The 24,652-nt window shown below is 39.7% G+C and overlaps 1 protein-coding gene across 5 annotated transcripts in view; it reads right to left on the bottom strand.

Moving 5' to 3' along the window:
• LOC131029656 (sodium/calcium exchanger NCL2) overlaps window positions 1–24,652 on the bottom strand; it is a 198,457-nt gene that overhangs the window by 62,542 nt on the left and 111,263 nt on the right. For all 5 annotated transcript variants that reach the window (XM_057960228.2, XM_057960226.2, XM_057960229.2 and 2 more), the window contains exon 3: window positions 15,701–15,882. In XM_057960228.2, coding sequence (XP_057816211.2) covers window positions 15,701–15,882 — 182 coding nt within the window. The remainder of the gene's footprint in view (window positions 1–15,700; window positions 15,883–24,652) is intronic.

The following is a 24,652-nucleotide window of genomic DNA, read 5'->3' on the forward strand; positions in this document are numbered from 1 at the left end:
GTCAACCAACTTACAATTTCAAAAGATCATAGAATTGGTGTAGCCAAATTGGCTAACAATGAGTGCAAACAAAGTTGCATCAATGCCAAAATCACAGAATATAGTATAAAATGGGATCCACGATATTACCGTCCAAAGATCTATTACAAAGAAAATACTTGAAAATGAAAGAATCCAACAAAATACCTTCTAGATTATTATAATGATGAATGATATTCATTAACAAACATATTTGAACAAAACTTAGATACATTTTTCCATAATTTGAACATGAGCATTTCATCAAATAGTTGGCATGAAACTGAAAGCAAATAAATTGTTACCCAGAAAGAGATGTTGAAACATTTTGAGTGATGTAATATTTTGAAGGTTCCAATGGTTCACTATTGGCCTATCTGTTAATCATTGAAATCCTCTATATGATCAACAAGAATGAACATAACCAAACAATTATATTGTTGCAAACTGAAATAGATGGATCTATGACTTGTATGACACAATTTAGAAACAGTTAAGGATTGATATAACTATTGTAGCACATTGGTTTGCATTACTGACCAACTATACAGCTGCCCAAGAATGGAACAGTAGGCTGCAACCCATCACAAAAATGTTACAATTCATAGAAATCAATTATTGATAGCTACTATCTATCAACATCACCTTAAAGGAAGCTTCTTTATGGCACTCATAAAGTTAACTACTTTTAAATGCTATGGTTAGCTGATAAAAATTCTAAAGCTTTTCTGCATTACTATTTATTTTATGTAACCATCAGACAAGACAATCACACTAACCCAAAATTCAAATCATAACTGAAAGAAACACGGAAACAAAAACACACCAAAATAGAAACTCGAAAAATCTCTACAAATCCAAATACCGAATACCCCAAGCCACAAAAAATATCAACTCAATCTAGAATTTTCAGCACAATGGCAGTTCTTGTATGAAACCACTTGAAATAGAATGGAGGTTTTCGTCCCCAAACCAATCTCTGCTGCACACTAGTAATCCCTAGATGGAATTACTCTAAAAACTAGGATGGTTTTTTTCCTCAAAGTTTTCAAATTTCCAGAGGGTTTCCATCCTTAAGAATTGGAGAAGATGAATGTGTTTTCATTCTTGAGAAATGAAGTAACTCCAAAAACAATGTAATTTTTTTATAAAACCATCCTCCTTCTATGACTTTTTCAAAGTTGTCTTTCACAAAAAAAAAAAAATTTGTTTTGTTGGTTTTTCAAAAACAAAAATATTTTTTGTTTTTTCATTGCTTTTTCAAAAGGGCATTTTTTCTTTAATAAAATAACACAAAGTGTTTTATGACCACTATTCAGCACCTTGAGCCTAGTGACACATTCTTTGCACACTTAAGACACCTTTTCAATAAAAATTATCATTTAATTTTATTATTTTGACCATTTTAATGTTCAATTATTGAATTAATTTTTCTTTTTAAATCATGCCAAGGTCTTATAGAAAATTTTAAAATAAACCGATTAAAAAATTGTCCTAATAATTCAACCAACTCCTTCAGTGCATAAGGGTTCAATTTGAGGAATGTTGGCACTATCCAAAGATGATGAACTTCTCCAAGAAGTTTGGAGTGCTCCTAGAATATCAAATCTGCACACAGAAAATATCTTTGTGCACTTCTTGGCTCCAAGAACTATTCGAATGTGTACAAAATCACCCTCAATATTTGTGACATGGTTTAACAACCCGATGAGGGCAGAACCCGAGACAGAAAAACACAACAATTTTAGACAACAAAGATTACTTTATTATTTTCAAAAATATGCTTCAATCCATGCAAATACATTCAAGAGGAATATATACTCACAAGCTGCAACACAAAAACTTATAAAGTTTCCTGGAAAACCCATTCCCACAATCTAAAATTTTTCCAACCCCAAAATTCACTCTCTCCAAACTAACTCAAGAAATGACCCACAAGTTTCCTAAATAGCCTTCTCCAGTTTGGAGCCAAAATTACAATTTAGAAATTAAAATTTGGCGGTCTAGCACCAAATTAAATTTCAAAATGGAACCAAATTTGAAATCTGGAAAGTTTCCTAAAAATTGTCCAACTTCTAGCACAGCCATAACTTTTGAACCGGTGATCAGATTGACGTGCCATTTGAAGCGTCGGAAAGCTCTCTGAGAGAAGAATATGCTTAAAATCCACTATGTCGATTCCCGCCATTTTCGAGGCTGTTTAATGCCTCAAATCTGACTCAAAAGAATTTTTTTCGATTTTTCAAGAAACTGTGTTTGCCACATACGGGTAAACGATTAAACACAAAAAGTAAATACACAGAACATAATGGAAATATATTAAAGAGCTAGTTTCTATACTAATTCAACAATCCCTGTACATCAAGTGCTATCACATTACACCCAGCTACAACTATTATGATCATACTAAGAAAGAACGGTATGCAATATATAATACCCGAAGGGGTGCGACCAACCGTCGCGTCCAACTACCCTTCGGGATGACTAACTAACTGACTGTCGTAACTCATTATTACCAATGACAACATAAACATAATATGACAACATAACATAATGATTATTCCCGGCAACATCAACCCCCCCAAGAAAAGAAGTCGTCTCCGGACGACGTAATACAAAATAGAGATGACATTAAACAGAACCAAGGTTGAGAACTGCTGACACTAGTCGAGCCCGAAACTCATACACCTGCTGCATCCTCGCCTGAAAACCCTTTTCTGCTACCATCAAACTTGTCTGCAAAACATGCTTTTCAGTCTCAGCCTCCACCAACTACTACTCAAATGATACTGTCTCCCTAGCCAATTTGTCCTCAATAGCCACCCGCGCTGCCCTCCGCGGCATCCAACTCCTGGGTACGCTGAGCTAAGTCTCACGCTATTACTGCCTCCAGCCTGGTGGTCAGCTCCTCCCGAGCCCTCTGTGCATCCACCAAGGCATCCTCACGTCCAGCCGAGACATACTCCAAGTTCCTCAAAGCGTACCATTCATGCCTGGAGGTGGCCACAACCCTCTGGCACAAAGGCTAGGAGACGCATCAAATCCTCCATCACACTCCCCAAAGGCTAATAACTGAACTGAATAACTCTCTCGTGTCGTACGACTTCGCGTTCTTGTAATGCCTTCCCTCAAACTCCGTTTGGTCGTAACCTCCAAATCCGTTTCAAGCTTCTTTCTCACAGTACGGAGCAATCCAGTGCCCCGCGGGGTCTAGGGGCAGCGCTCCCGCCGCCAATACCAATTTACAACCCTTAGAATCACACAAAAGTCCATGGCGCAAATCATTTATGTGATATTTTAAGATGTCAAAACCCTTCTTCTCCACTCATATTTTCAGCGTCCTGGCTCCAAACGTCATCGAATGATTTTTCAATCTAGTCATCTTTTTTTTTGTTTTTGTTTTTTTTTCCAATCCCCGATGGCACCCCGGCCATACAACCTCCCCGTACGGTCAACAACAGCACTGACACCTCCAATCGTACGGCCACCTTCCCGTGTGGTCAACACCCTCCTTACCGTACTGTCGCACCTCCAGCGTACGGATCACCCCGTACGAACAACATGGCCAACCGTACACCATGTACGGTCCTCCTCCCGCACGCCCAACACAGTTCAACCGTACGATGTTATTCCACCACAGGTGACCTCCGTCATCAATGGTCCACCGTACGGTGGTCCCACCACATGTGGTCCAACGTACGATGGTTCCACCGCACGGTGGTCTCACCGTACGGTGGTTCCACCACACAGTGGTCTCACCATGGTGGTTCCACCGTACGGTGGTCCCACCGCCACTTTCAAAGATTTTTTAGATTTTTTTTTTTTCATTCCCTAATCTAGTCTTCGGCTCGGGTCTCGTGCCTCTGGGATTGCCCTTTCTCGGTTTGCCTTGCCCGAGAGTCTCCCGCTTTGGTCCCGTGTCGTTCGAGTCAGCCCGACCTCTCAAGTCCCCTTCCATCTCTCGAGTCCCCCTCCGGACTCTTGGGTGTCCTTCCGGCCTCTTAGGTCCCCTACGCGCTTCTTGTGGTAGGGTTTCAATTTGGACCCGTTGGTGGCAAGTCTATTTTCAATGGCCATCCGAAGACCTGTAACCACAAATTCTACAGGGACCACAGTCTCCTTCCCATACATAAGAAGAAGAATAATAAAGATTTTGAAGGTTGCGGCCTTCCACACAGGGTTCCAATCGTTGCCGACACAAATGATCTTGGGATTATTTATGTCACCGACGTTTGGGGTGTCTCCCTTCCAATATTCTCTGTATTTCAGCAGGTACACCTCCTCTGTTACTTGTTCTGGTTCCTCTACTTCGAGCCTGTAGCTCTGGAACATTTCGTAATCCTCCATCTGCCAGTGGAAGAGCCCGTTCAATGACCCCGTCTCATCCTTGGAGCACTCTCCTAGTTTGAGAATCCCTTCGTCGTTGGGCTCCCTGCAACCCCATCCTTCGTCCCTCAGGTCGCCTTTTCCTTCACCCTCCAATTCCGAAGATGATGCCAGTTCCTCACTAACCAACTGCGTCCCAAGATCTATGATAAACTTCCTTCCTCCATTCTCCATAGACAAAGTGTTCTTCTTCCAGTTGTGGGTGGCCTTGGCTTCCACCAGCCACCCTCTCCCTAAGATCGCATCATACCCTTTTTTCTTTAGTGGGATTACCACGAAGTCCAGTATGAAGGGTTGCGTCCCGATGGTAACTTGTTGGCCCATCAGTGTCTCGATGGGTTTGATGCCATACTGATCTGCTCCCAGCAGATTGAATGTAGATGGCCACAACATCGGCTTCCCCAGCTTCCGCCAGGTTTCTTCTGGAAGACCATTCACTCCTGATCCACCATCGACGATGGTATCGGTTAGAATGGTGCCAAGGATACCCATCTCCACAATGGTCGGGTTCCTTCTAGTGTTAACTGCCAGCAACCTGGGGTCTATTGCAGACTCCCCAGGAACATTTGTGCGGTGGTTGGTATTGGTGCGTGGTTGGGAGAGATTATTCAGCAACGCTATTCGTAATTGAGGCATCATCTGGAGGAGGTAGCGTACCTTCACAAGCACCTCCAGTTTTAAAATTTGATTTAGTATAGCCTCCTCCGCCTCCGGTCGGCTGTAAGTACCCGCCGTACCCTTCGCCTTCGCCCCCTCTCGTATCTCTTTCTCAATTTCTTCCGGTGCTTCCCGTACCCTTCGCTTCTCCATCTCCGGGTCTGGGCACATTGCTTGTCTGGCTTGGGTGCGGGTTATGGCCAGCACTTCCTCTTCTTTGGTTTCCTCAATATTGAGCAAGTTCACGCCGGACTTCGGGCAGGTGGCATCTTCATGGTCTCCCGGTCCGCACCATTTGCACAAATATTGTGTGGCCTCTTCCTTCGAGCAGTCTCGGGCGAAGTGCCCCCACTAGCCGCACACTCTGCATTGTACCATTGGTCGGCCTTTGGAGTCGTATTGGATCCGGCTCCTTGTATTGTTATTGTTGTTTCGTCCTCCCCACCGATTATCTCGATGGCCTCCCGATGTTGCATTGTTGTTCGCCTCAGAGTTGCCCATACCACCCGATGTAGTTGGTTGTTCCTGCGTAAGCAATACTTGTCCGTTTTGTGTTTTCATGTTGTAGGGGCATTACCTAGTGGGACGCCCCATCAACTAGCATATATCACAATAGGCCTTCTGGTGGCAGAAGCCTTTCGTGTGGCCGTCCGTCTTACATTCCGTGCACCAAAGCTCCCCTTCGTCGGTCTTGCTCAGACTTCCCTTCATAACCTTTAGCTCTTTCATCATCCTCAGCATGTCCTTCTGCAGGGCTTGCACCTTTTTGTCGAACTCGCTATCGCTGCTGCTTCCCTCGGAAGAGTCATCACCCTCGGACGAGCTATCCTCCTCCTTTTTCTTCTTCGATGTCTTGGTCTCACTCTCGAGATCCATCGCTCTATTATATGCATCTTCATACGAGGTTGGTGGAACAATTTTCATCTTCTTCCGGATGGAGTGTTTCAGTCCCTCCACGAACCATCTCTTTTTCAACCCATCCACTGGTTGACTCTCCATTTTCCCCAACAGTTCCTTGAGCTGTCGACTATAGGCTCAGACGGTCTTGTTCTTGTTCTGTTTTGTGCCATAGATTTCGGCTACTATTTCATTGTCGTCTCTAAGGAGACGAAACTCTATCCCGAACTCCTCCTTCAGGTTGGGCCATGTGCCGACTTTGGTCTTATCTGTATCGGAGTACCAGTCGATGGCCACTCCCCTTAAGGTTGCTGAAAATTGTGTTAACCATTCATCCTGGTTGGTAACACCGTTCGCTGACCATATGGTTTCACAAGTGCGGCAATGGCGGACGAGATCTTCCTTCCCGTCGCCGTTGAACTTCAGCAGCTTCTGCTTACTTGCCATCCCACCGTTGGGTCTCGCTCCTCTGGTGCCTTGTGTGCTTGTACCTAGTGATCCTCCGCCTCCGCCTCCGCCCCTTGCACTTGACCCTCCACTCGTGGGTCCTCCTAAGAAGGTTGTTGACCCTGAACCGAACAAATTGCCTCCCGTACGGTACCCTTGTGCTCCCTCGACACCATCGACCGTACCGTCACCTTCGGTCATCTCCCTCCGGTTGTCCTCCGAAATGGACAAGTTCTTTAATAGGTCTCTAGTAGCGTCAATCAGGCTTAGACTTCGCCTTGTTTGTTCCACCAACTCTTCGCAACTTCTTACCCTACGGTGGTATTCTGGCGAACTGTAGAGTTCTCCTTCGGCACCCTCCGTGACTCCTAGGTTCCCTTCGGGCAACCCTATGACAGTGTAGAGAGTGTAATTCTCTGTCATGTCCCCTAACAAATGATTGAATATTGTATTAAAAATATTAATTATGTTATATAAATCCTTCCATTCGTTTATATAAATAATTAATATTCTTCACCTTGCTTTATGATTAAAAGTCATTATCTTATATCTTTGATTAGCATCGTAAATAGTGTCTAACTATTACGAGACTTTTAACTACTTGATGCAATAAAAGGATGGATGGGAGCGGAGATGAGGGGGGAAAATGTTTACTAAGTAATGTTTCGAATAAAGACGGACAATCTATGAGATATCCAATATACAATCATTTTCCTTTCGCCAGCCCACTGGATTATTGGAACGAAGACTCAAGGAGCAGAGCGCAGTAAGAAGAGTTGATGAAATTACTCATTCACTCAGTTAGCAGATAAGCGTCCATGAGTTGGTAAAGAGGCACACTGTTCCCACCTTTTTTGAATACTTCCGAAGGCATTCCACGTATGCGAGAGAGCTCTGTCATCGGGCGAGGTTGCTAATGCGACTCACGTTCACCTTGCGGAAGAGGAAGATCAGGTCACGGGCATCCTTCCGCGTTAATCGCATAGCCACCTGGAAGCTATCGGAGTTGCAAAGGGCGCAAGTGGTGGTATACCACGGTAGCACCAGACGTGGGTGTTTTAGCAAGGGAGTGGTCGACGAATGAACCCAATATCGGGTTAAGACTTGTGCTTCCGAGAATCTCAAAGAACATGGTGTTGTGCACAGAATATACTATTGAGGAGCGTATTTGCAACAAACGGTGTGAGACAAACTGAGAAGCGGTACATTACAAAGTCCACCATTCCGCAAAGTAAGACACGGACTGCATTTCCGATAACAGCCAACCACATGATCTGCAAAGTCAGCCATTGACAGGTGCACTGCGATTTCACTTGAGTGCTATTTTAAAATTACCGTGAATATTACGATGTTGAATATTATTTAGAAATTATTGTATTCACAAAAGTAATTGGGGTCAGCACATAAGATATTCTCAGACCTGCATGGTTCAAATCGCCAATTAAAGCTTCACAAACTGGGAATAAATATATAAACAATTGCAGATAGATTAATCAAGAATTTTGCAGTAATACAAACTGGGAATATATATTCAATTACAGACAGATTTAACCAGGAATTTTACATTCTCTCCATCTATCTCTGCCTCCGCAACCTTCGTGACACCTCCTGGGTTCCCTTCGAGCAACCCCTCGGTCGATTGTCCCTCAGCAAGCTGCCTTAGCCTACGCCTTTGTTCTATTTGTTGTCTAAGATTCAACGCTCTTTGTGCCACTTCCCATTTGTCACTTTGTATCTTTTTATTTTTGTCCTTATTTAGTATATTTGGCATAAATCACTTTCGTACATAGCAAGCACACACCATGTACACAAAAAAAAAACTTTTTATTATTTTGCCTTTCAGCCACGATTTATATCAACAGTGTGTCGGGATTATTACAGGGTTCAATTTCCCCTTCGCCTCTTGCCATCACGCTCTGCGTCCCACGACAATTGTTTCGTTTGCGCGTCGTCGGCCTCTAGGTTAATCTCACCAACGGGTAGGCCCATCGTGTCCGTACGCCATCCGCTCCTCCCTTTCCCGAGTATGTCTAGGCAACGGCGCCAAAAGTTTGCCACATACGGGTAAACGATTAAACACAGAAAGTAAATACATAGAACATAATGGAAATATATTAAAGAGCTAGTTTCTGTATTAATTCAACAATCCCTGTACATCAAGTGCTATCACATTACACCCAGCTACAACTATTATGATCATACTAAGAAGGAATGATATGCAATATATAATACCCGAAGGGGTGCGACCAACTGTCGTGTCCAACTACCCTTCGGGACGACTAACTAACTGACTGTTGTAACTCATTATTACCGACGACAACATAAACATAATATGACAACATAACATAATGATTATTCCCGGCAACAAACTGAAACTTGAATAACTTTCAAAATGTAAATGATTTTAACCTAAATCTTTCGCCAAAGTGCTTATTTTTCCATTCTCAAGTTTCCTGCAAAATTCGGGCTCCATCCGCCTTTAAATAAAAACTTTCTAAATTTGACAGTCGGCTAGAAAAAGCAGCTTGTCAATTCTGAAAGTTGGAACCTCTTATTCGTCCAAATGGGTTTCCAGAAATGCAAAAACATTAAAAAAAAAACTAACTAAAACAAATATTTTGGGGTGATGCACAATTGCCCTTACACCACCAGATGCTCCTACATCAAACACCCGGGGTACTTTGAGAAGTGACCTCGTCACATCTTAGCTGATTGAGGGAAACCCAAACGATCAACCTCTTCCTTGGACAGCCATGAAGAATCTTCAAAAGATCTTCCCCTCCATTTCAACAGATATTCTTCATACTGCCTGACCCTGTTACTCCTTCCCACACGACTATCCAGAATTGCTTCGATCTCCTCCTTTGAAGTAGGTGCAGGGATTTTACATTGTTCAATCACTGGTTCTTCCTATGTGCCACCTTCATGATATTATGTGAAGTTTGCAATATTGAACACAGGGGAAATATTAATTCCATTTGGCAACTCTTACCTCATATGCGTTTCTAGAATCATGCTTCTTCAAAATCTTGCAAGGACCAAACTTCTTCATTTTTAGCTTATTTTATGTCCCCACTGGAAACCTTTCTTTCCTCAAATGGACCATCACCTTGTCACCAATGTGAAACTCCTTATACCTCCTTTTTTGATCTGCCTTCGCCTTATACTACAGATTCATTTTGTTGATGTGCTATTTCACCTCTTCATGTATATTCCTGATGTGTTCTACAAAGTCTTCAACTTTGGCACTTGTATTCTTTTCCTAGTCCATCTTCCTCAATTCTACAGAGGTCCTCAAACTACCCCCATATACAATTTGGAATGGTGATCTAACAGTGCTCCTGTTGACACGAATTGTTGTAAGCAAATTTTGCCTATGGTAAGATCAAGTCCCATCCCTTAGGTTTATCTCCTACCAAGCATCTCAATAGGTAACCCAAACTCTTGTTCACTACTTCATTCTGCCCATCGGTCTATGGATGGTGTGCAGAACTGAACTTCAACTCTATCTTCAATTTCTTCCACAAGGTCCTCCAAAAGTATCCAACAAATTTGGTATCACAATCTTAAACGACACTCTTTGGCAAACCATGCAGTCTTACCACCTCTCTTGGGTCTTCTGGCATGGGATGAAATGTGCCATATTTGAAAACCTGTCAACCACCACAAATACTGAATCATTTCCTCTATGTGTCCTTGGTAAACCAAGAACCAAATTCCAAACTCATGTCCTCCCATGGCCTCTTTGGTACAGGTAATGGCTGATATAGTCTTGTATTCTAACTTTTACTCCTTTTGCCATCTGGCACACTCTACAACTCTGCACAAATTTCTTCACATCTTGTGATAACTGAGGCCAATAATAATGCTCACTAATGATGGCAATAGTTTTATCCTGACCAAAGTGTCCTGCCATTCCTCCACTGTGCTTCTCTTTGATCAAATTCTCCCTCATGGAGCTCCTGGGAATGCACAACTGGCTTCCTTGAACAACACATCATCCTGAATTGTGAAATCCAACCATCTCATCCTGTCTAAAGTAACAAGCTCCTTGCAAGCTTTCCAAGCCTTTGCAAAATCAGAATCCTCAGGATACAATGTGTTGAGTTCATTAAACCCAACCACCTCAAACTGCATCTCTGTCAACAATATCTGCCTCCAACTTAAGACATTTGCAACTCTGTTAGACCTCCCACTCCTCTGATTCAAGACAAAAGTGTAACTCTGCAGAAACTCCACCCATTTCAAATGTCTCTGATTCAATTTTCCCTAACTATTCAAGTATTGCAATGCTTGATGATCAGTATACAAAACAAATTCCTTTAGCAACAGATAGTGTCTCCATTTCTTCAATGCTTGAACTATTGAATAAAATTATTGATCATAAACATAATATTTCTTCTTTGCATCATTTAGTTTTTCACTGAAATATGCAATGGGCCTACCTTCCTGGCTCAAAATAGCTCCAATGGCATTATTGATAGCATCACAATCCACTCGAAACACCTTATTGAAATCTGGAAGGGCTAAAACAAGATGCTCTGTCACCTTCTTCTTCAACATGTCAAAACTCTTTGTTGCTCCAATGCTCCATTTGAACTCCTTCCTATCCCCTCTCATTGTTTCAGTCAAGGGTGCACAAATACTACTAAAGTTTCTAATGAACTTTCTATAAAAGATGGCCAAACCATGAAAAGACCTGACCTCAATAGCAGTCCTCGGGGTAGGCCATTCCAGAATAGCCTTCAATTTCTCTGGGTCCACTTTAAGACCTTCTACTGAGAGAACAAACCCCAAGTACACCAACTCCTTCACAAAACTACACTTCTTCAAATTAATCAACAATTTCTCCTCTCAGCTTCTCAAAAACTCTACGAATATGCATTAAATGCTCCTCCAATGTCTTACTAAAAATCAAAATATCATCTAAATAAACAATGACAAACTTGCCCAGAAATTCTTTCGATGCCTCATTCATAAGCCGCATGAATGTGCTCGGTGCATTACTCAGCCCAAAAGGCATGACTAACCACTCATACAGGCCTTCTTTGGTTTTGAAGGCAGTCTTCCACTCATCTCCTTCTCTGATCTAGATCTAGTGATATCCACTCTTCATATCAATCTTTGTGAAGTACTGAGCTCCACTCAAACAGTCCATAAGGTCATCCATCCTTGGCAAGGGAAACCTGTACTTGATTGTTATGTTGATTATGGCCCTGGAGCCCATACACATCCTCAACTCCCCATCCTTCTTGGGTGCTACAACTGCAGGTACAGCACATGGACTCAGGCTCTCTCAGATCAATCCTTTCCTCAACAACTCTTTAACTTGTCTGTTCAACTCTGCATTTTCTGTTGGATTCATTCTATGGGCTGTCTTATTTGGCAAACTAGCTCCAAGGATCAAGTCAATCTGATGATTGATCTTCCTCACTAGTGGTAAACCCTCAAGCACATTATCAGACACAATGTCTTGAAATTTATTTACCAAACCAGAAATTTCTATAGGCACCTCTTTACTATCTTCTCTATCCACTCTATGAACTAGAGAAGAACACACAAGTTCATGTTTCATGCCTTCCAAAAAAATTCTTTCATCAACAAAACATATTCTGGCACTACTACATACCTTTTCTTCGACCTCCTTCAGGGGCTTCAGCTTATGGAAAACTACATCCTTAGTTAGGTTATATGTGTTAGCACGGCCATCACGTACAACACGCCTATCAAACTGCCATGACCTCCCTAATAGCATGTGACATGCATCCATGTGTATGATGTCACAGAGTACCTCATCATAGTAACTTCCAGTCTTGAATTTCACAAGACACTACTCATTGACCAAAACTGTGGTCCTTCAGCAACCAGGCAATCTGATACAAATTTAGATGTCTTTCCCTCTTCAACCTCAACTTCGTAACACTCTTCGGATACCAGAATATTCTTGCTTCCACTGTCAATTATCACATCACAACATTTATCTTCGCATTTGCATCTAGTGTGAAATAGACTCTTCCTCTGATCCGGTTCCTTCTCCTAATTCATCAGGGTTCTCCTGACAACTGGGGTTTCTCCCCTTTCAGCATCATCAGAATGTTCAGACTAAGATTCTTCATCTCCATGTGCGACTCATGCATGACATTCATTTCTTCATCCTGCCCTCCCTTGGTGTTGCAAACATTCATAGGCTCCATGCCCTTCTTCACCACACTGGAAACAGGTTCCTCTGAAACCACCTCTCCTAGATCCTTGTCCAGGTCTTCCTCTTCCTCTTCCTCTTTGTTCACCATTGTTTTGATCACAGGGGCGATAGAAATTATCACCCTTCTGATTTCGGCCGGTACCCGCCTCATCATTTTTCTTCTGATCTTCATTTTGACTCTCGAAGGACCTTCCACCACCTCTTCCACCTTGGGCTTTCCCTTTTTGTTTGCCCTCAAACCTCTTAATTAGCTTCTCCTCAACCTTCAAAGAAAACTGATATGCTTCTTCAATATTGGCCATTCTGACTAGGCTCAGCTCTTCCTGAATACATGGTCGTAACCCATTAAGCTAACGAGCAATTTTCTCCTTGTTGGCCTCTCCATGGCCTGTTTTGATAATCATCTTGTAAAATTCCTCCATATACTCCTTCACAGACTTGATACCTTGCTTCAACCCTTGCAGCTTCTTCAACAAATCCAACTCATAGTCCATTGGAATGAATTGCTTCTTCGGCTTCTCATCCATTTGATCCCATCTGGTGATTTTCCCTTTTACTCTCTGATTTCTTTCTACCTGGACCTCTTTCCACTAGATATTTGCATGATCTTTCAACTTCGTTTTCGCAAACTTGACCCAATCCGGGTCCTCTATCTCCTCACATTCAAAATATTCCTCTAGCTCATTTATCCATTCGATCAGCTCTTCTAGGTTCATATTTCCAAAATAATTTGAAACTTCAATTCTGGGTCGCTTCCCAATCTAAAAAATGGCCCTTAACAACCAAACTTGATTCTGATCTACCGCTTCCTCCAATTCCTCCTCAAAAGTATCTTCAATCTCCCCTTCATCCTCACTTTCTCCTCTTCTTGGATTAAACCCTCTTCTCAGCTCCTTTTGCAGTGCATCAATTTGTCTCTAGAGGGTCGTCAAACCCTCGTCTGCTAAAGCATTTATTCCGCCGATATTTCTGCCACGAGCATTTCTGCCACCACGCATCACTCTTGGGGGCATCTTGACCACGAGCCCACAATCACAAGTCCTAGTGCGAACTGCCTCACGTTTGGCGATATGTCCACACACTCAGGAACAACCCACCCCACTCTAATACCGATTGATGAGAGCAAAACCCGAGACGAAAAAAAATAAAACAATTTTAGACAACAAAAATTACTTTATTATTATCAAAAATATGCTTCAATGCATGCAAATACATTCAAGAGGAATAAATCCTTACAGGCTGCAACACAACAACTTACAAAAGTTTCCTGGAAAACCCTTTACCACAATCTAAAGCTTTTCCAACCCTAGAATTCACTCTCTCCAAGCTAACTCAAGAAAAGACCCACAAGTTTCCTAAATAGCCTTCTCCGGTTTGGAGCCAAAATTATAATTTAGAAATTCAAATTTGGCGGTCTAGCGCCAAATCATACAATTTGAATTTCAAAATTGAGCCAAATTTGAAAATTGGAAAGTTTCTGAAAAAATTGTCCAACTTCCGACAGCCATAACTTTTGAACCGATGATCAGATTGGAACGTCGTTTGAAGCATTGGAAAGCTCTTTGAGTGATGAATATGCTAGAAGTTTGCTTTGCTGATTCTCACCATTTTTGGGGCTGTTTGAGGCCGTTTAATGAATCAAATCTGACTTGGAAGAATTCTTTCGGTTTTTCGAGAAATTGAAACTTGAATAACTTTCAAACCATAAATGATTTTAACTTGATTCTTTTGCCAAAGTGCTTATTTTTTCATTCTCAAGCTTCCCACAAAATTCGAGCTCCATCCGCCTTTAAATAAAAACTTTCTGAATTTGGCAGTTGGCTAGAAAAAATAGCTTGTCAATTCTGAAAGTTGGAATCTCTTATTAGTCCAAATGGGTATCCAGAAAACTGAAAACATTAAAAGATAACTAACTAAAGAGATATTTTTGGGTGATGCGAGATTGCTCTTACACCATCGGATGCTCCTACATCACAACCTCCTATAAGATCCTTAACAAGGATGGTAGCCGTTTCTTGAACAAGTGACCCTTTTGGGAAAACCAACCAAGTCGACTCCTAATAAGTGGTATCAAAGCAAGGTCAAGTTCAAATCCCCTCTGGTAATGTTGAGGGAGAGATTGTTCGAACATTTCCAACATCTCCCCTTGGGATACATGACATGGCTCAACAGCCTCCTATGAGATCCTTAACTAGGATGTTGGCAATTTCTTGAATAAGTGCTTAGGGAAAACCAACCAACTCAACTCGCAATAGGAACTTGCTGCCACCATCAAAATTTCTTTCCAAGGTGATGCTCTCCAATAATGTTGGAGTGGATCAAAAAGACTGGACATTACAATTGTTCAATACTAAGTGTTTAAATACTAGTACTTCAAAGTTCCAATTATTAATTATATATTTTTTATAACTAATTTTTCAAGTACTATATATATTTGCACCACTACTACCTTGCCACCCCACAACTATACCCAAACCTAGGCCCTTGGTTCACTTGTTCCCCATTTCGAGACTCCATAGAACTATGAATATGCATGAGACACAATTGAATGATTTCAGAAGAGCTTCAACATATTCATAACAATGGGTATTATATAGGTGTCTATCCCCACCACCAACTAAATTTGTTCTAGGATTGCTTTAAAGTAGCTTTAAATCATTCTAGGCTCTAGCCTTAATCTATACTTAGCACATTTTTCTTTAAAGCTAACTATATTCTTATCTTGAAATCCCTAAATTCAATCTGGACTCAAACTACATCCTTCTAGGACCAATATCATGTCTTTACACTCTTTTCTATTTCTAGCACAACTATCTCTATTCTTAAGTTGGCACTATATTTATACATTAAAATCATTCCAATTGCCACCCCAACAATTACCATGTTTAAAAGATGCTTGAAAAAAAAGATAAGAAATATCACAACAAATTTAGGAGATAATGACAATTTTTCTTTTTTTTCTTCCTTCCCTGCAAGATTAAATATTGAAATCTGGATAAGGAAATAAAAACTGAAAAAAATGAAAAATTTAAGAACCCTCAAAACTGGAATCAAAGTTGATATCAAGAAGGTATTTAATCAATATGATAGTACCTGATATATACAATAAGATAGTAGACACAAAATCGCAGCAATGCATGCAACCAAAACAGATATCCGTTTGGCAGAAGAAGAGTTAATGAGTTGTGGGATTTGTACAATGAGAAAAGGCACAACTGATGCCACCATAATTCGAGAGGCAGTTCTAGTTGATTTGTCTGTAGAAATACCTGACCCTGAAAAAGAGAAAGCAAGTTTAAAAGCTGGATTAATAACATATGTAAGATTTTCATCCAATAAAAGTTCCATTATTTTGGGCCAATGCTTCTTATCTTTTCAATGGAAATAAATTTTTCATCAAAAATGGATCAATTTACACAACTAAAGACTTGAACACGAGAAATAAAAAATCTTCACATAGACGAGAAGTCTTGAAAATCAGAGAAATAAAGCAAATCCTCAATATGTTAGTAGTCATTAAAATGACCCTTAAGGTTAATACAAATAAAACGACCAACGATATAGACAGTCACTAAAATAGTTGTAATGTCCCCTTTCTCCAAGTGATCACCTAGATGAGATTATTAGCCTATTTTATTCTTGTGGGCTAATTAGATTGATGCAAGGGAATAAATTAATTAATTGCGGATTAAATAGTCCTAGCCCCTTGGGATTATTTATATTTAATTAATTAGCTATTGGTCATATTTTATTTTATAAAGTGACTTTATGATAATGTCAAATTATAAAGTAAAGTCACTTTTGGAGTGAAAAGTAAAAAAAAAAAGAAATAAAATAAAGTATTACTTTCGAAAAGGAAAAGCATTATTAAAAGATGAAAAAGTGAAAGGAGGATTCATTCTTGAGTTGTTATTTTAAAAGAAACTTTTCCTTGAGAGCTTGAAAGCTTTAGCTTGCAGGTTCAGTAAACCCTAGAGAGTTTTGCTATTTGGACGGAAACCCAAATCAACCTGCTTGATGATTTCATCTTAGGATTCACAGTTGCACATCATTCATCAGTTTTCATGGAGATTCGATGATCTATCTCGTAGATTTTCAGAGGGTTTGTTATTTTATGTATGGAGGCATTCTAGGTATGTGTTACCTAGTGGCATTAGGCATTTTCTGATTTGTAACAAGAAAATATGTGTTTGTAAATGTTATGAAATTAAATTTATATCAGACTGATGCAATTCGTTCAATGTGCAGATTTCCCTTTCAATTCGGAGTATTCAGAATTTAATCCTTCCAAAATATGAATGTCAACAATGATAATGTATCAAGGGTAGTGCAGGGGTTTTCTTCAAGTCTGAAATTCGTCGATCAAGGGAGAGAGCATTTATTGATTTCTATATCCTCTCTCTTGAAATCAACAAATATATATATATATGTTTAGTGGGACATGTTATGAGGGGACATGTCTCCACAATGTGGAGGCATGTCCACTCATAATGTGTTCCTTACATACCAAGGGATGCGAACTTTATTTATGTTAGTTAACTTCACTCCTAACCAATTAAAGTCGTCGATCTGTGCAAAACACATTATCAAGTTCGATTTATCAAATACGAACATATAAGTTTGATCTAATGAATACGATCATGTAAACTTTGATCTTGTTATATGCAATGATGCCTTGATCATTACACGATACAAGGCAAGAGAAGAATAGAATCTGATCACACACAGATTAATGTAGAGTTTTGATCAGACACAAGGATGACGGCTTGCAAAGCATTCCAAGTGATTATTCTTATAGACACAAGGAACGAGTATGTGTGTATGTATGTCAGTCCACATAGTGGACTAACATACATACATACATGCTTATATATGTATAATCAATATTAATGATCACCCTTATATCTGACCGAAGCTACTATGCATCAACAGTAAACAACAATAAATTTCTATATCAAAAGAATACCATTGGCTTATTTAGATTCTCTGTATTTCATTGACTAGTTTCCTTGAAAATCTATATTGTTCATCCTGCATGTTTGTATGTCACAATATTACATTATGATGAAACAAACATGAGTAAAAGAGAAAACCCAAATCAGATTTGGAGCATTGTCTGAGCTTGGATATTTTAGTGGTATCAGAGTTGGTTTTCCTGCTAGCCTATTGGGTTTGTCAGTGCATGTCAAAGATTCTAGATGCATGTGAGCAAGCCACTCTTGCCTGTCAGTCTGGAGGTGACCCAGGATCTTGCATGTTGTTTCCTATCAGTGCATGTCTTCTATTCAAATACCTAGATAGTTGCATGACAGTTTATAGATCAATTTTATGAAGTGGATTTCTTTTGCATGCTATTTTCGAGTAGTACTGATTTGTGGGTTTGATTGCTTGGCAATTTTGATCAATTCCAGACAGTGGGTTTACTTAGTATGTTAGATTTGAGATTACCCAGATGTTTGCATGTCACTTTGGAGCCTTGCATGTTAGCGGGTTGGAGTTGCATGTCAGCATTTTGAATCGTGTGATAGTGAAAGAACTCAAAGGTATATTGCTAGGGAAAAGAGGAAACAATTTTAGTGGCCTCAACCTTATCCAAAATAGGATAGCAACAAAACAACAACATCTTGAGATAGGATCAGCTAGCAAGATCAGTGACCGAAGGAATAATAGTCCACCGTGATATGATGAAATGGTTCAACTAGAGAAATTATGAGAGGTATTCAAGGAAGGCTGTTGGTTGAAGATTTTGTACACCTGGAAAGGCATGCAAAATTATGGTTTCAGCCACAGCGTGAATTAAAAACTCCCCTAATTCTAAGAGAAGGCTCCCCTTTCCTACATTTTCTAACTATTACAAATTGAATATAACCCCCTGTAATGTCCCTATTTTCTCTAGTCTTTAATGAAGTTTAATCCTTTTGGCTAAATGGAGGAATAAGGAGAAATTAATTAAATTAATTTCTTATAAAGTCATAAAATAAATTAAAAATTAAAAAGTGACTTTATATTTAATTAATTTAATTAAATAGTGACTAAAGTATAAAATTAAAATAATTAAGGTCACTTAATAAATAATAAAGTGTACCTACCCTCTTCTAGAAGGAATCTCATGATGGGTTATGAAAAGGATAAATAGAAGAGGGGGATGATTGATCGGGAGGCTGGGATTATGAATTGTTGATTGAATTGGTTTTGTAGAACCAAGTGGTGTCTGCAGACTAAGGTTTTTCGGAACGAAAAGTCCCATAGGCAAGCATAACTGAGGGAGTGAAAGACTTCCGAGGGGTTGCATTAAGGGTGGGAGACATTTCAGTCTTCCAAGTTGGGCTTATTGAGAATCTAGTTGCTGATCATGGGGTTGCTTCAGACATTCTCAGATTGTTGACCTAGACTCCATTTGTTAATCGATTATGGATACTGGTTTTTCATAGCTAATCAATAGCATTCAAGGAAGAGAGGCTTATTTGTTCTTGGGAGACCACATTTCACAGATTTATATTTGCAGGTCTGAAGACTATCAAACTACTGTGCAATACCCTTCGATTTTATTCATTACTTGTCAAAGGGGCTTCGAACTCATCATTTGAGTTAGGCAATTTGATCAGCAAGGAGAGGCGATTCATCTAGAAGCAATTTGAAAGTGAATCAGCTTCCAATCAGAATCCTATCAGTATTTATATCAGGCTGCCATATTTTCACGATTTGGTCCATATCACCTCATAGGTGCTACAAAAGACAAGTTGGAGGGCAGCGATTCAACTAGAAGACTAAGGCAATTATCCTTTTGATGAATTGAAGGTGAATTTGGGTATAATCAGCACATATGGTCTGAAAATAAAATCGAACCAGGTCTGCATCACCCCTTCAATTTTGCACATATCTATTCAATTTGGTCTCCAATTTCAATATTGAGGGTGGCGCTATATTGGGGTAACCAATACAATCGTTCTTGGTGAAAATCCGTGGTGATATCAGCTGTCTAACACCGTGGTCTCAGATCTGAGTATTGCAGCAGACTGTGAGGAGTTTCGATTTGGACTTTGGAGTGTCTTTGGCATCACTTCTTGCTTATATCTATAAGGTGATTAGTCCAGGTTCTCTTCCAAACTCTCATTGTGAACTTTCAGTATGAATGTATAAGATTAGTTGCAGGTTGGGGGTCCTCAGAAGTCTGAAAAGTGTCCATCTATGACAGACCATGTATTTATTTATTAGTTACCTATACCTAGTCATTAGGCTGTCATATGAAATGTAATTTGATTTATTATATGAATAAGAAGATAGTTTGGGATTTGCATCATATTCAATTGTCTTTTCTGAGGATACATACCAACTGTTTGACAAAATGCCAACTAGCTGTTAGATGTCTGATTTGGGTGATATAACGTCATACTATGGTTATTTATGCTCGCTCGGCTGTCATACTTCATTAAGGAATTATATGTAGATGTCTTTCATGTCAAATGTATGTTTGTTGAGTGCTTCATCAACCTGAAAAAAACTACTGAGACAGCAGTCCGCATAACACGCAACATTAGTAACAGCATAACACACAGATTAGCAGCAGATATCTCCTTGTTTCAGTCATCAGTTGGACAACGGATATTACACCCCCAAGTACTAATTTAACTTGGGTGGGACAACATCCTTTTCTCTCTTTTCAAAACAAATGATATTCTTTTCTATTTTCCAGAAAAGAAACTGCAACTAGAGTAACAAATTCAGAAGTTTCAAGGAAATTTCAACAACTACAAAAATGCTTATACAATAGGAAGCGAAGTTTCCATAAAAGCACAAAGTCTTTCGTTGCTTCCCCGGGGAGAGAAAATAGAAACAAAAGCTCAAAGTCTTCACTCTTCTACTGTCCTACCAACCTTATAAAATGATTAGTATAGTAACAACGTATAACATACAACAACCCAAAGTCTGTCAATATAATGCACTTCTAAACAGATAAAAAAACAAGAACAATTACAAGCACAAAGTCTCGCAGCTTCTTTCTATCATAAACACTTAACTATGCTAATTTAACCCTCAATATTTATAGCACAAAGTCTGCAAGAAATAGGATTAAAGCTCTTTCCAACAACCTTACTTGAATCTCAAGTATATGCAGAAAAATATATCAGTGTAACATAAGAATGCAATGAATATATGAACAAAGTATCAACACAAAATTTGAAAACTCAAATATTCTCCTTATATTGCTTGAGAGACAAATTTACAAGTATAAAACACAATTTTTATCGTTGTAAATTTCTGCAGAGTTTTTCTTGCTTGCTAAAAAGATAGATATTACATAGAGCACTTTCCAATATATATAGGAGAGGAGCTGAGAGCAAAAAGTGGGAGAGGTCTAACTAACTAAGACTTATTCCACAACTAACTATGACTTATTCCCATTACAGTCCTACTGTCTTTCAACTTGTAATTTGTTTACTCGTAATTACAAGTTACAAGAATACAAGTAATGTGACTACTTGTAATTACAAGTTTTGATATTACATGTAATTTGTCAAAAAGGAAAATACATCCAACAACAAAACAAAAACATGATTTAAGTGTCAGGAGACACTTCGTGTTCTTCTCTATTTCTAGCCATGATAGCTTGGAATTTGTGAATTGACCCGCTATATTTATTGCAACAGCAACAGTTTTGATGATGACATCAAAATATCTTACTATTGCTACTCTATGTTCCTCAAAAACAGTTTGCATCTTATCAAGAAAGACTTGGCAATTCACAAATTTATTGATTGAAGCCACTGAAAACTGTTTAGATTCAAGCTCCTAATGAAGCCTTGACACCAACTCAGAGAGTATCACATTTTCAGGAAGCAACTCTTCATCTTGACTTACCATCTTGCAGGACATTTTCTCAAATTTACAAATAATATCCTGCTTCATTTCAATACTCATTTCTAGAGAAGCTTCTACATCTTTAATCAGGTCCTTGACAACCAATGACTTATTGATAATGAGCTCTTCAAATTCAATGTACCTTTCTCTAGTTGGTATCACAATGTTGTTGCACAGGATTTCTAACCAGAGTATAAAAACTCGCCACGAGTCAGGCGAGTTTGCCGAGTTGGCGAGTCGAGCCAAGCTCGGCGAATTTTGACAACTCGTGACTCGGACTCAGCGAGTTTTGCTCATAACTCGCCTGACTTGCAAGTCAGGCGAGTTTGCCAAGTTGGCGAGTCGAACCAAGCTCGGCGAATTTTGACAACTCATGACTCAAACTCTACGAGTTTTTCTCATAACTCGCCTGACTCGCATCGCCTGACTTGCGAGTCAGGCAAGTTTGCCAAGTTGGCGAGTCGAGCCAAGCTCGGCGAATTTTGACAACTCGTGACTCCGACTCAGCGAGTTTTGCTCATAACTCGCCTGACTTGCGAGTCAGGCGAGTTATGGCAAAACTCATCGAGTCCAAGCTCTAGGACTCGTGTCGCGGCATGTCCTATTTTCTAATGATTCTACACGGTGAAGAGCGAGTCAGGCGAGTTATGGCAAAACTCATCGAGTCCGAGCTCTAGGACTCGTGTCGCGGCATGTCCTATTTTCTAATGATTCTACACGGTGAAGATCATTTCCTCGAGAACAATAAGGAAAAAAAAAATGATGACATACAGGGGCAGACTGAACAACAAAGAACAGATCAGCACACAATAACATAAGGGAAAGGAGGCAAAGTCGGTTCATAAAGGCAAAGGCGCACTTTTCAAAATGTTTTATTTTCCCAAACCTCTACACAAACAGGAGAAATCAATGCCAAAGTTAGCTGTAAAATATTTAAGTGCAAAGCATCAGCAATAGAACAAGTATCAAACAATTAAGAAAATACCACCATACATGATGAAACTAGGCTAAAGTGTTAGTAAATTACAATGGAAATCCTTTAAGTGATCAGTGTCAGCTCTTAAAGCAGTAATTTCAAGGTAAAAAGGCACACTATATTGAAGGTTTAACCACTTCAAATCTCCACTTAGTAGGCAAGTTGCTGGTATATACCATAGTAAAGTGCATTCAACCAATAGAAAGACTTTAGATAAGCATGGCGCACAATATGAATGGTTAAACTAACTGCAATCTGCACCAAATTTTAAGGATAAATATCAAGTACACACAAATTTGAGGTGGAATCGCCACGTGATAACTCTGCCATGCATCTAATGAAGCAGCAAGTTGTCAAGAAAATCATGCCATAGCTATGCACCAAGTGGCAATGAACATACAAAACTCTACACAAGAGGAGTTTGAATTTGAAGACATAAAGGTGTTGAAGCTTCCAAGTAGCAAGCCCATTCAAAAATGGCAATCAAAAACGAAGAGAGATGAGTAAATTAAGCCAAGAAAGAAACCATAAGTATAACTAGCACACTTTATTAGTGGCTATGCCAATCTTAAACTCCACCAAAACTTACTCAAAGTGGCAAATGCCTGATAGAATGATGCCTACGATAGGGGAATTAAGAAAAAAGTTGCCCTTTTCAAGTGGCAAAGCCAGTCCAAAACCACCACTTGACATTGGCAAGACATTAGTGAATGTCACCAGCCAAAGTCAGCTCAAAAACATAGAGGATGTCATACTTTTGCCTTTGCCATTGACAACTTAAAATCCAGCCTAAACATAAGAGAAACAGCAGGTACTTAAGTGGTCAGCACCTTTCTTCAAAGAGAGGGCAATAACCTTAAAGTGTTCCACATCCAACAAATGATAAAACAACTTAGAGAGTGGTGCCATTTTGGGTTGACAGTGTGTTGGTGTTTGTTTTATCATCTACCAAAAATTAGAATAAGATACCCGAAGGTATTCTATCCTCTCCTGAAAAATCACTACTGATTCCAAGGTCTATATGTGCGAACAAGCGACTTTAGTCGAATAGCTACTCGGGTAGTGTTTGCTGAAGATCTCAAGGGGGACTTATGTTAACAAATGTCTTTTAAGCTTCTGGACTCTCAAAAAAGGGAAAAAAGGGATAGGGATAGGAAAGTTGATCTAATCCTACGAATTCTAAAGACGGTATTAACTGGGTGCTCTCGAGAAACCAAACTTTGCTTCGCCACACTGAGGACAACTACACAAAGTGGGTGCAATCTTCAACGGGTTGTGCTTATAATCGAAGTTTTGGGATGCACAGGGTATAGGCTCATACTAAATTTGCACAGTGAAACGGAAATCATCCATTCACCAAAAGTATGAGAAAAGATACACCGTCAATTAACACTTATCAAATCCTTCATTCAATTCTAACAACATGAAAGGAAATCTAAATTAACTTTAACTAAAGTGTTGAGGAGATTGAAACCATGCTAATCACTCAAACAACAAGGATTACAAAGCCTTAAGAGAAAGCGTACATGCAATATATTATTTGAAAATGACCTTCACACAACAATATGTCAAAAACCTCACTCTCCAAATGAGAGGAGGTAGCCTTATATTGTTTTTCAAAAAATAAATGTAAGGCTGCGATCAAACAGTGATCAAGGGCCCAGATTGAAAGTTACAAACCCTGATTAGGGTTTCCCAAAACTCTATTAGTTTGAAAGAATGAGAAAGTGACATGTGGCATAGCTGCTATTGTTACTGAGGTGAGTATCTAGTTTCCCCTTTTGCAAATTCGATGTATCTGGACACAATGAGCCTGACCTCCTCCATATTGACACTTGGCAAGATGCTAATTTGGAAGTTGGCGATGTCCACATCATCAGTACACGTGGCGAGGATGCCTTCCCACTCAACTGCTTGGGCAAGAAAGTTCTCGTCAATGAAGAGAAAATTTGCAATCCTTGAAAGATCACCCTTATCAATCATCCCCGAGTCTTTGAAAAAGCTCGACTAAATCCTGACTCTCAAGTTCTCTGCCTGCAAGTGTTTTTCTTGTATGCTCTCTTTCTTCCAGATCTCTAATGCTACACGGAACACCTTACTCAAAATTTCTCTGACACTTTCCTTTGTTTCAAAGCACTTAGTCTCAGATTTCTTTGGGACTTCAATCCTGGTGGCCAAAGCATAATACCAGGTGTTAAAGTCATATCTAT

The sequence above is a fragment of the Cryptomeria japonica genome, chromosome 7 (assembly GCF_030272615.1).
Source record: "Cryptomeria japonica chromosome 7, Sugi_1.0, whole genome shotgun sequence".
Taxonomy (NCBI): domain Eukaryota; kingdom Viridiplantae; phylum Streptophyta; class Pinopsida; order Cupressales; family Cupressaceae; genus Cryptomeria; species Cryptomeria japonica.